The sequence below is a fragment of the Biomphalaria glabrata genome, chromosome 15 (genome assembly GCF_947242115.1).
Source record: "Biomphalaria glabrata chromosome 15, xgBioGlab47.1, whole genome shotgun sequence".
Taxonomy (NCBI): Eukaryota; Metazoa; Mollusca; class Gastropoda; family Planorbidae; genus Biomphalaria; species Biomphalaria glabrata.
In genome coordinates, this window is record NC_074725.1 from 25,096,568 (window position 1) to 25,109,367 (window position 12,800).

Here is a 12,800-nt window from a genome sequence, read left to right on the forward strand (position 1 = left end):
AACGAAGTTGATCGTGACGATTTTTTATTTTTTTTGCAGTAAATATTTTACCTGAAAAGTAGTGGTGCTTAATAATTTAACATTATTTTGATAATTCTTGAGGTGGCCAAGCGGGCCACATGCAAAGTGGTCACATGCGGCCCTCGAATACTATGTTTGACTTACCTGCAGTAAGGCATATTAAAAATAAGTACACTTAGGGAAAAAGAATATTACTTGATTTTTTTTAAATGCTTGATTTGTAGACTGCGGCCTTTTTGATTTCGTGATTGATGAGTCAGTGGTATGTGGTAAATATATAGATCTAAAATATATAGATCTAGTAGATTCGAAAACACTTGAAAAAGAATTTCATCAGCAATTTGATAAATCTAAATTAAAATTTACTAGGATTTTTCAAGCACAAAGAAAAAGGACATTTTGTTGTTGTTGATATAGATCTATGTCCAAGAATGATTTGTTTACCCACTGTAGCTTAGGTGTGACTATCAATACATTTTTAATTGTCGCAAAAAAGACAATCATAACTGATTCATTGGAAACATGTTTATTGCATAATTATACAGTCTTTATTATACACTATTTATAAATAGAAAACATCAGCATTCAAAACATTCTTGTCAGTTGTACACACTTACTATTGAATAACAAATAATAATGCCAGTATTAATAGTAGAATGTCTAAAAATATTTATTTTAGGCCTACAACTTGAAAAATTAAATAAAGTACTGGGTAGTAATAAAAATTGTAATACCTCATTTCCTATAGGACAAAAGATAATAACTACTTCATAAGCAATCAGTTTCAAAATATCCTCTTATGTTTACAAAGAGGAAGGCATTGTGTTTTTGGTTACATCATTTGCATTAAGAAAACAAACAATCACTTAACCAGAACACTCAATAAAACAAAAGTCATTTGTATATTAAATAATCTAAAGACTCATTGCATTAGTAAAAAAAAACAAAAACCCAACAACAACCAAATACAGAGCATGTTATTATCTTTGATCTGACTAAGTTCACTAATCAGTAGATATGCAGCCTTTTCATTGAGTAACAAAATTCAAAAACATCTACTTTCAGTGATACATCACTAAGTCATTTTACTAGATCAGCATAATGGAGTCTACAAATAGTAACATTGCAATATATCATTAAATAGATTGTTCATGTGAACAAAAATTGTTGAATGATTCCTTTATTATTAACCAAAGGATGTAAAGTTTACTGAAGAACCCAAATAAGCTCACAATAAACAAAACAATACTCAAGCTGAATAACAATTAGTTACTTTAATGATAGGTTGTTTTTTTTTAAGTTTCGGTTGGGTTTAAACTACAAATAATAAATATTAGAATTCTAAATAATAAAATTGTTATCTAGTTTTAAGTGGGTGGAATTTCATATTTAAAAGAAGTCTATGAACATGGAAGATTGTATAGTTGTCTTTTGTTTCTATTTCATGCCTGTGTTCACTAAGCCTCAGATGACAATCTTATAAAGGGGACTCATTCAGCTTATACCACCACTTCAGTCAAGTGCAAATTCTTTCCCTTGTTTGAGATATCAAACTTAATAATTAATTACCAATAGTTAATTAAGCCATTGGTTAATTTTTTAAATTGATTCTTCTCTTGTCAGGTAAAAGAAATAATTGTATCAAATTTCAACTTTAGGCCAGACAGACAAAAGCAAGCTGATATAAGCTTTTTAAAAATTAAAAAGTATTTTTATTAGCTCTCTTAATTCTACTTGCTAATCCAGCTATCAAATTAAAAAGCACTCTACAGTTGTTTGGTTGGTCGTTGCACTGGCCACATGACACCCTCATTAACCATAGGCCACAGAAAGAGATGACCTTTACACCATCTGCTCTATAGACCACAAGGTCTGAAAAGGGAACTTTACTAATTAGTTGCTCCGGTTCCCCTCATGTCTGTTAAAAGCTAAAGCATTATTCTGATAATTAGGTTTACAAGTATTATGTAGTCTCATTGTCACAACTAAATTAATATATACAAGGTGTTTGACCTCTGTAAGTACCTATTATCAGGGCTCATATTAACCAAAGCAGGAGTAGCCACTGTGTTAGGATGAATCTTACCTGAAAGTGACAATTAACTTTTTAGACAATTGATTCTAGAATGACCCAAGTTGACAATAACTAAATACCAGGTGACCAAGTCTGGCTTAGTTAATGATTTGTTAGAAAAGCATGCCAGAATATTGGAAATTATTTTTGTGATGATGAAAATGAGCAAATAATAAACTACAATTCTGAAAATTTGATTTTAAATTCAATTACTTCTAAATGTTATTGTACTTGGTAATTTTAATAGAAATTTTCCTAAGTGTCCTTCCAGTCTAGAAAAACCATAGAGTTGTTTGTAGCTTCTATGTAAAACTGTTGGTACTGTATTGGTTTTAAAAAAAAAAAAGTGCAACTTTTCCAACTGTTACACTCCGACATTTAACATTTCTTATAAGACATCAAATCAGTATGCCAATTTAAATAAAATGATCAATTTACAAGGTCAAAATAAATTCTGTTTAGGGGACTAATTCAATTTAAATGTTTGTCAACAGCACAGGGACTTTGTAAATATATTTAAAAAAACAACATTGTAATAGCTCTTCCAAAATCTAACCAAATACAAACATTGTACTATTTTGTTCTATTAAATAAGGACAACTTACATACATTTACATTTAGTACAATTTTTGAGGTCTGTTTAGTTTGCCAAATTGTGTTGGTAATTTTTTAAAAACTTTAATTGCAGAGCCTACAATAAGATGGTGTGCAAATGTTCATTTACAACTATAGATTCATTAAAACTCTCATGTTTAAAATGTCTTAGTCTTATGCAGTAAGCAGAAATATTTTTTTCTTTTGAAGTCATTCAGAACAAATCATTCTTAGAAAAGATGCACTATGGTGTAAGAGACATTTAGAGCCAAAATTATGCATGAAGATTATTGGATTTAGTTCAACAACTTTAAAAAAAAAGAGGAAACATTTGGGACAGTCTATTAAATGAAATATGAGGCATCCTCATCATCACATATCTATGATTTAGTTGTGCATGTTAAAGCTCAGACAACCAGTTCCATGCTCTAATGGCACCAAGGAAGAAGGTGCACTTGTATGAATTTGTCCTAGCATATAGAATAAAAAATGTGCTGTTATCTTTGTTTCTGAGTATTTTATTTTGTTTTTATTACAATATCTCTATACAAGTCACTCCTTCCTGGCTGGATGCTGATCTAAAAAATGGTCTCTAACAATTTTCCTAGAAATTTAACAGTTGATGTTTATTGCTGATAAAAGAATTACTAGCTCATTGGCCACATGGGGAAAACTAGTTTTTTCAAAGTAGAAATAAATAAATGTAAACTTGGCTAGAGAGTAAATCTAGGTCTAGATCCTATATTGGTTTTGAAAGGACTATCACATTCTGGAAATTCCAAATGTAAGGCATAGATTCAAGAGTTTAGTAAATTAATGTTTAAGAAAATTGTGCGCATTGTCTTCAAAGTCTAGATCTAAATGCTTATCACTTTGTTCTCTATCAGAAAATCCTGAATTAGTTGGTACAACAGATCAGTAATGCTAAAAACTTAAATTTATTTTTTTTAGTAAACAATAGTGGTGAATTTTTTCAAAAGCTTTAGAGAACTCAAATAAAAGCACTAGTAGCAGCTCCAGACCCAAAACTTAATATGGCACACATTTCAAAACCACAATTTTTTCAAAAATGTCAACTTAGTTTATGCTTGAAATAAAATTTAAAGAAAGCTGGAAAAGCAGAGAAAAAGCTAATGCTTGTTTGGTTTAGAATGTATATAGCTCTCCGCCCCCCCCCCTTTTTTTTCCCCAAGCAAATTCGTTTAACATTTTTTAACGTCAAAATTCAGTAAAAATTACAAATCTAACATGTATCAACTAATCAATTGTTTGTAAAAAAAAAAAAAAAAATCTTCTAGAAATTAATACTTTCATAAAATTGATAACGTCACCAAATTAGAAAGGAAAAAAAAAGAGGAAAAAATGAAAATGATAAAGCATAAATAACGCTGAGTGGATGAAGCTGCACCTGCTGAGTTATCATTGTAATTCAATATTAGAACCTAGAAATAAACTATTGTTAATTGAAGTTAAACTTAAATGTGAAGCCCCCTTGACCAAATGGGTTAAAGCCTTGGTGGAAAAAAGGGTGTCCTCCATGCTGATGCTGCTCTTCTGGGTCTAGTGGATCTTCCCCATTATCAAATCTTTGTCTTTTTTCTGTAAATAGAAAATAGTCTTTACTAGAACCTAAATATCAGAGGTAATTTGAAAGTAAAAGATTTAGATCTTGTAAGCAAAGAAAAAAATGCGTGTTGAAAGTAGATTTACATGATTGACTAACCACGGCAGTATGTATTTTCTCGCCTGACCACTCAATACACAACAAACACTATCGCTTGATTGTCTTGTCATGACCGATGTCACGGATGAAGGTGTGTATGTATGTATAATCTATTTTTACAATGACCGGAAGTGTGTTGCTTGTTAGACAGAAAGACCAGCGTGTGTGAGATGCAGTAAAGCTGATTAAAGTTTATGTGTTTGATCTAGTGGTTTAATTGTTTTATTTCGTTAACTACAACTGAACCAGGGACACCTAGACGTCTCGAGACCTAAGGTAGATTCTATAGAGTTATAATTATAAATAGATAGAGTTATATAATAGGAAAGCTGTGACAATCGACTACACGTTACACTGACCAGTTTGTTAGAATCAGTCAGACATACGATCTATTTACTTCTTAGGACAGGGAGAGGCTTAGATGAAAATGTTACTTTTTTTTCTCAAGTTGGTTATCCTAATGCTTTTTGGTCTCTCTCTCTATATATATAACTGTACCATAGCTCTGGACTAGGCTGTCACTAAGCCTAAGAGCCTGACAGCTACTGTAAGAAAGAAGCGATACGATTGGTTAAATCTAGTTTCCCTTTCAGTATTGTTGATGGAAGTGACGTATGCCTAACCTAAAAACAAAATATCAAAGAACCCCGTTTTTTAGGAGATGTCAAGAAGGTACTGTCTAATTTATTAAATATAAATGTTTCTAAGTATTTAAATAAAAAATGGTAAAATGTTTACCATTACAACTTTTTACGCAGAATTTAAATAAGTCAATAACTCAAATTTGAAAAACCATCGGAGTTTCCCTTTAACAGCTATAAAAGAAATGTACATTCCCAGCTCCATTATGTAGGTCTTGAAAGATCTTTACTTATTTACTAATAGATAAATGATTAAATGTAAATTGTTCTTATCTTCCTAGGGACATGGTCAAGTGGTGAAGGGTTTGGCTTCAGATCCCTAAGAAGACTGGCATTTGATTCATGCTTCTTAAGATTCCCCCAAGCCCAACCATCTCATATGGGTACCTGACTTACATTAGGGAAGTAAAGGCAGTTAGTCATTGTGCTGGCCACATAACACCCTCATTAACTGTTGCCTATAGAAACAGATAAGCTTTACCAATAGATTCCAAGGTATAAAATGGATACTTTTCTTATTTGCCAAGTTAAAGTTGAGAGTTTTAGCTGTAAAGTTAATATGTATTATTATCATCAAACAGATTTTATGCGATGTTGCAATATTTAATTAGAAATATTTTTTTTTGAAAGAAATATTATCTATCTAATAAATAATAACTTTGTAACCCTAACCTGACATCTAATACAATAACCATAAATATTTGATCTAAAAAAAAACCCCCAGAAAAAAACAACACAATTGATAAAGCAAACTAAAAAAATATGTAATGGCTTACCAGGGTCTGTTAAAACTTCCTTTGCAGCTGCTAGATCTATGAATACTTTCTGGGCTCTTTCTTTTTCCTCGCCTTCATGTTTGTCTGGATGCCACTGTACTGCCAACTTTCTATAGGCTTTCAATATTTCTTTTTTACTAGCATTTCTAAAATTTTAAAGAAATGTATGTCTAATTACTGCAACAAATGACATTATTTTTTTAAATTCTGTAGATTATCAACACAATCTGCAAATGGACTGCTATTGTACACATCAAGAAGCATTTTTTTAATTTAAAATATTTCAGAAAATCACAAGATGTTAAAATATGATTAATAAATAAATACTAGTATTTACACACTAGCTACTTCGATTGATTTGTTTCCGTGCTATATATTGTTAATTTGGCCAGAACCTTCCCTCCATTTAGTTTTTTTTTTTTCATTTCCACTAAAACTGCCTGCATGTTAACGCAACCCTCTAAGATACTTTTAGCCAGTGAATTCTACTATATTACATTGAATTGGAACAGCCCACCCTCTCTAACTTTTCACTTTTTCTCCTTCACTCCCCATGTCCCTCTTTGGACCCAATATTTTACACCCTGCGCACCTTGTAATGCTTGCCAACATGGAACTGAATTGGAACAACCCTGCATGGTAACATGTAACATGCCTCCCCCCTTCCCCCCAATCAGCTTCTCAAACCCTGTCTCTCTCCTTCTCTTTCCTTTTCTTGGGCTTCTCAATACAATATAGAAATAATCAATAGGCTCTATGTTGTCTATGTATCTGTATTAACTAGGTATAAATATTTTTAAGTGCGCCATTCTCGTTTGTCTGTAACCAGCTTCTTATACCATTTCTTTGCCGATGACTCACAGTTATACGATTCATCAGTACCCTCAGAGGTGTTGCATCTGGCAGAGAAAATCAGTGGTACCGTTGCAAGCGTGAGCGATTGGATGGTTGAAAATAAACTCAAGATGAACGAAGATAAGACAGAAATAATTAAGATTGGCACTAGGAACAACGTCTCAAAAGTTGAAAGCACAGATTCTCTCTTTATCACGAACTGCCATGTTCCTTATGTCCATGTAGTGCGGAATCTTGGAGTTTTCTTCGACTCAACACTATCTATCAACCCACACATAAGTCAGCTCTGCAAAGGTCTTTATCTGCAGCTGCGCAGATTAGGCCAGATCCGACCATGTTTAACAACGGAGTCAACAAAAATGCTAGCTGTGGCTTTCATACCTTGACTACTGCAACACCGTCTTAGCAAGTATACCTGATGACAAAATAGCCAAGCTGCAATGAATACAGAAGAACGCCACTCGAATAGTCCTTAAAAAAAAACTAGACGAGCTCTGCTACTACGCTCTTGCGCACGCTCCATTGGCTTCCCGTGAAAGCGAGAATCGATTACAAGGTCGCCACACTTTGTCGTCAGTGTATATATAACTACGAGATGCCCTTGTACCTTAGCGAACTTATTACTCCATATGTCCCCCAGAGAGGCCTGCGCTCAATGGACTCAACACTTTTAGTAGTGCCACGTTTCTCCCTCAAAAGCTATGGTCTGCTGGCTTTTTCAGTTCACGGACCAAAGTAAAAACCTATATGCTAATACATAAGCTATGAATATTTTCATGTTTGTTTTATAATGTTCTAACTGGTGACTCGAACCCCTTCATCTTTTTGTACTAACATCCCAATGCAGTCGATAAAGGTTTCAATTAAGTTTGATCCTTGTATAAATTTATTGCGACTTATAAAGGAAATGGTCATAACAAAGCTTCTCTACGCCTTACTTGCTCACATTGAACATATCTCTAGCTATCAGTCAACAAATTGTCATACGCTCCTGCCTCTTTTGGTTTTACTATAACCCTTGGAAAAACAGAAGTCATGTTCCAGAAGTCACCCAATAAAATATACTCAGCCCCAAAGATCACAGTGAATGGAAACTCAATAATGTCATAGTCCACTTCACATATCTTGGAAGCATAGTATTAAATGACGCATCGCTTTTAAGGGAGGTTGATAACCGTCTGGTTAGTAGTGCTTTTGGACTCTCCAAGAGAGAGTTTGGTGGAATAAAATGCTCCAACTGCTTACAAAAATAAGTGTCTAACAAACAGTGGATCTGAAACATGGTTCCACTATACAGAAGCAACTAAGACTTCTTGAATGCTTTCACCAAAAATGTTTGCACTCCATCATGAACATACGGTGGCAAGACTGCACTACAAACAGCAATGTATGGACAGCATAGAAGGACTTCTTATAGTCCCATAGTTACACTGGGCATGGCATGTATCCCAAATGGGGGACAAACATATGACAAAAGGCAATATTTATTAGTGAGTTGAAAGGTGGCTGGCATGGAAAAGCTTCTTTAGTATACTATTGCAATGTTTTTAAGTCTCTTAGGAAATAATGCAGCATGTCTTGTAAATAGCTTTTGTTGCTGAACATTTTGCAAATCTGCTAAATAACATTACTATATTCCTATTACATTTTTTCCTTTTATTTATCACATTGTTTCAGACTACTGATTGATGAATTATTTTTGTATTTCAGACCATCAACTGGTCATCAGGCTTGTAATTTAAAGGTCACAGACAGCTTCTGGCGCTTGCATTAAAGGCTTACTACATTTAGTGGCTTTTAGTTAACAGTTGAAATTTGAAGCGTTATAGGTCAATATTCAGTGGCTTAGATTAATTCATTAGTGGGGAACAACATTAAATTAACAGCATTAACATATTTATATCTTAAACCTTAGATGGTGCCGAAGCATAGATTAAATTGTAGTCTGTAGGCCTATTATTGAGATCTTATGTTTAGATCTACAGTTATAAGAGCATGGCTGACCTTCAGCCGGTCTACCGATTGCTCCTAATTGGGCCCTGCACCTAACAGGGGCCCCGCTAATAACATTTAACATATCACTATCAGTCATGGCTCTTACCACAGGCTTTTAAAGATGTAGGACTTAAGAGGGTTAACATATTTCGTTTATCATACAATAGCTGTAACTTCAATTAACACACTTGCCTATTGCATTTGAGTTGCTTTCTATGCATGTTGTGTAATAAATGTTGATATAATGGTCTAATTAATAGTAATAGTAATTGTAAAAAAAAAATTAGAAGAGGAGCCTCGCAAGCTTTCATTCAATTGGGTAAGCATGTAGATCTATTCTACACGAGTTACAGAGGTCAAGTGTTTCTTAACACTCCAGCATTTTTTTTTTGAGTTGCTAGATATAAATGCAGTGATTTGGATCAATGTCTTTTATATTATGTTCAATTTTACTGTAAGGTTTTCTATTATAGTGAGTCAATATAATTAAAAAAATGAAGCTAAGTTTCTTTCTAAGGGTTTTGATATAAGGCAAATATACACACACACTTCTTTGTTTTATTTTATTGTGGTCCATGCCTATCAATAAATTCAGTGTCAAGGACTAAACAAATAAAATAAGGAGTAGGGGGTGTTTAGCTCTCCCGTTTAAAGATAGCCCTGGTCAGTGTCTTAAACACTAGTATACACAAATCTGAGCCTTGTAATTTTCTCTACAACATAATCAGTTACTGGTTTACTGGGCTATGACATCTCAGGATAAGTGTTCTGTGTAGAAAAAGGTCACTCCTGAAGTTGTGTATTCTTTAGTCCAGCTTTGTAACTGAGATTTATTTCCAAGTAAGCAAACTCAGCACTAGTGTAGAGATGTGGCTTGTAGTCTAGCTTCGTAATTGAGATTGTTCTTAAAATAAGCAAACTCATTGCCTGGTCACCCGTGTAGAGGTGTGGGTTGAAGCCCAGCCCCCCAATTATGATTTACTACCAAGTAAACAGTCTCATTTCCCTTGTAAGTCGTGACCTCTAGAGAATGTCAATATGCTGACATTAAGCCTATGTCCATCATATTTGACTAGTGGTCACCTATCAACAAACTCAGTGTGATGAAATAAACAAATAAAAGGGTGTGGAGTTATTCATCTCTACCTCTGCAGATATACTCACAGCTAGACAGACGTCTGGTGAGTGTGATGGTCAAGGAATATAACATCTTAACATGTTAACTAAAGAAAAAGTGAAAAAATGAGCCAGCCATTGCTGCACTATATGCAAAGTGCATTTATAAGTTTCATTTCTATTAATATTAACACGCCTGGTCTTTGTAATAAAAGATGTTTGGCGCATATTTTATATAGGCCCTATTTTTAAGCACATTATTATGTTTCAAATATAAACGTTAATTGTTAATATATAATATAATATAATATAATATAAAACAGACATTAATGGAACAAGGTCCTTTTTATACATATTAAATAGGTACAAGGTGTACTTTTTCTGTCCATTCAATTATCCTGCAGTGATACTTGGCTGGAGCGGGATATGGCCAGATAGTGAAAAATGGCAGAATATTCTTCCAGAGAACCCCATTACAAATATGTTTCTAAAATGAGTTCGGGTAAATATCTTTCCTTAAAAAATAATTCAACAGAGCGAGGTTCATCCTCCTGGTACTACATTATAAAAATTATAAGACCCACCACACACACCAAACAATTACACTGCAGGGTCCCCCCCCAAATAGTTTAATATTAAATAAAATATCCACCCCAAAACACAAGCATACTTTTAAATTAAGTGTCCACAATGGTGAGGTATGCACCAAAGAATTATTGCTTTCATTTTATTTTCATAGTTCACATATTCATAGTAGCTGAAAACATAAAACCTTATTTGCTATTTAAGGAGAAAAAAAAAGAAAATATGCTTTAAAAAAAAAAAAAAAGGAAGTCTATTTTTGTGCTACTGAACTTTTGTATATAAGCTTTACATATACACTGTGGCCATTTTGGGGAAATAATGAAAATTAAACACAAAGGTTAAATGGAAAGCTTATAATTTTTTTCACTCAAACTATAAATTTATCAAAAGTGACTCATAGCAAGCATCTTAGAGGCAAAAGGAACCAGTGTACAATATTTCATGCAAATCCATTGAGTAGTTCCAGAGATCTCTTGATAGATGAATCAATCGGTAGGTGGTATTTCACAAATTAAGTTTTACTCAATCTGATCTTTAACACTTTAAAGCCATTTCTAGCTGCCACTAAAAATAATTATTTTATACTAATTTTGAAAAACTACCTTTTGACTTTTAAAATTTTGTAGTAGTCTCTCTTTTTAGATTGTTTTTGTAGTTTCTGAGCTTTATTTAAGGCCTCTTGAACTCTCCTATTGTTTTGATCAACTTCTTGTGCTCCTTGTAGTTCTCTGATAGCTGCATAAATAATTTAAAAAAACAAAACATGAATTAATAATTAATTATGATAAATAAATAAATCAAGACATTATAGGAAAAACAATGACTGATAATATTTAAAGGAATACATGGACTTGTTTGGTCTATGTCACAATAAATACAGAAGCCTCTAACTTAGATGGCCAGATGTCAGAACTTAGGTGGGACAATCCTACTTTGGACCATCTGTCACGCTTTTCATAAAATGTCAGTGCATGAAGGCCTATATCCCAGCTTCATAAAAAGTCAAACTATTTTTTTCAAAAGAATGGTCTTTTGATTAATAACTACAATGTTACTGCGTTTTGGCGCAGATAGCACTTTTGCCTATCATATATGTTTTCAAAATCAAAGTGTTTGATAAACAGACTGCACTTAGAAATGACTTCAAAAAAATATATGACCCGAAATTTGCAAGTGCAAAAACCAGATGTTAAACAATTATTACAAAATGTCTTGGGATCTTTTATAATGAATAAACTAATAAAGCAGGCTAGTATAGCCAGTTTGTATCAGTGCTCACGGATGTTTCGAAAAACATTGCATTGTTTCCTCTGATGATACAATTCTTTTGTGGGTGTGAGAGTTAAGGTATTGGAAATAGAATCACTTCCAGAAGAAACTGCTGAAACATTTAGTAATTTATTGTCAATGGTTTAGAAAAACATGGACTGACACAGAAAGTAGTTGGTTTGTGCGCAGATATACTAATTAAAAAGACAGACTGTTAGAAAAAAAAATAAAAAAACATTTTCAACAAAAATTGAAGTAATTAACTGCCAAATTACTTTATACAAAAATATAATTTTGAGTGTTAATTGACAGCACATAACTCAGAACCTAAGAGGCCTTTGTTATAGTATTTGGCAGAGGCAAAGTAGCTAAAATGGTCAATGACTTTTGCCAACCTAAACATAGTGAGTGCTAAGACATGGAACTCTTAAATAAATTGACAAAGGTTTGAGAAAACAAGTAAAATATAGAAAAAATACCTATTTTAAAAAGAAAATTCCTCCTTTAAGAGCTATTAATTTGCCTTTAATAACTAATGTAAAAAATTTTACCCTGCCCCAATCAACAACTAGTAAGCTAGTTTTTTAAATCGTAAAATTGGTTTCAGAAATAGGGAATGTGAAAAAAATAAAAATAAATAGTTTAAACACAAACACACATACATACAAACACACATAAATATATAAATGCCCAAAATTTTTTCAATGCGGCTCTCAATACAAAAAGGTTGCCAGCCCCTAGTCTAGACAAATTTCTAGATAAGGCAGTGTGCAAAATGTTCCTTAACATCAAGTCACTTTCACCTTCACCTATTTCTTAGTCTGTTGGACCCTTGGGACTCCACACAAGATTGTCAACCGTCTTTCTCCATTCCTCTCTGCCTTTTGCCTTGGATAGAACCGCTTTCAATGGCAGGGTTCAATGTTGTCTTCCCATCGCTTTCTCTGTCTGTAAATGTATTACATAGAATCCTTCTGTCGCATCTCAATTCCATTGCTAGCTCTGCAGTAAGTGCCCAAGACTCACAAGCAAAAGAGAAAAGAAATTACAAGATTTTCAAACATAGCTCCAGGACTGAACTACAAACAACCAATTATTGGAACACATTTATTAATAATACCCTAACAAAGGAATCAAATCCACTGGAGCTC

At 33.2% G+C, this 12,800-nt stretch overlaps 1 protein-coding gene across 6 annotated transcripts in view; it reads right to left on the minus strand.

The window, feature by feature from the left end:
* Positions 1–531: 531 nt before the first annotated feature.
* Positions 532–12,800, minus strand: part of LOC106069010 (dnaJ homolog subfamily C member 3-like) — a 38,556-nt gene continuing 26,287 nt past the window's right edge. For 5 of the 6 annotated variants that reach the window (XM_056013173.1, XM_056013176.1, XM_056013174.1 and 2 more), the window contains exons 10-12: positions 10,983–11,115; positions 5,830–5,975; positions 532–4,288 (exon numbers count right to left, since the gene is read on the minus strand). In XM_056013173.1, coding sequence (XP_055869148.1) covers positions 4,149–4,288; positions 5,830–5,975; positions 10,983–11,115 — 419 coding nt within the window. In that variant the 3' untranslated portion in view covers positions 532–4,148. The remainder of the gene's footprint in view (positions 4,289–5,829; positions 5,976–10,982; positions 11,116–12,800) is intronic. The other variant, XR_008775121.1, reaches the window with a different exon arrangement.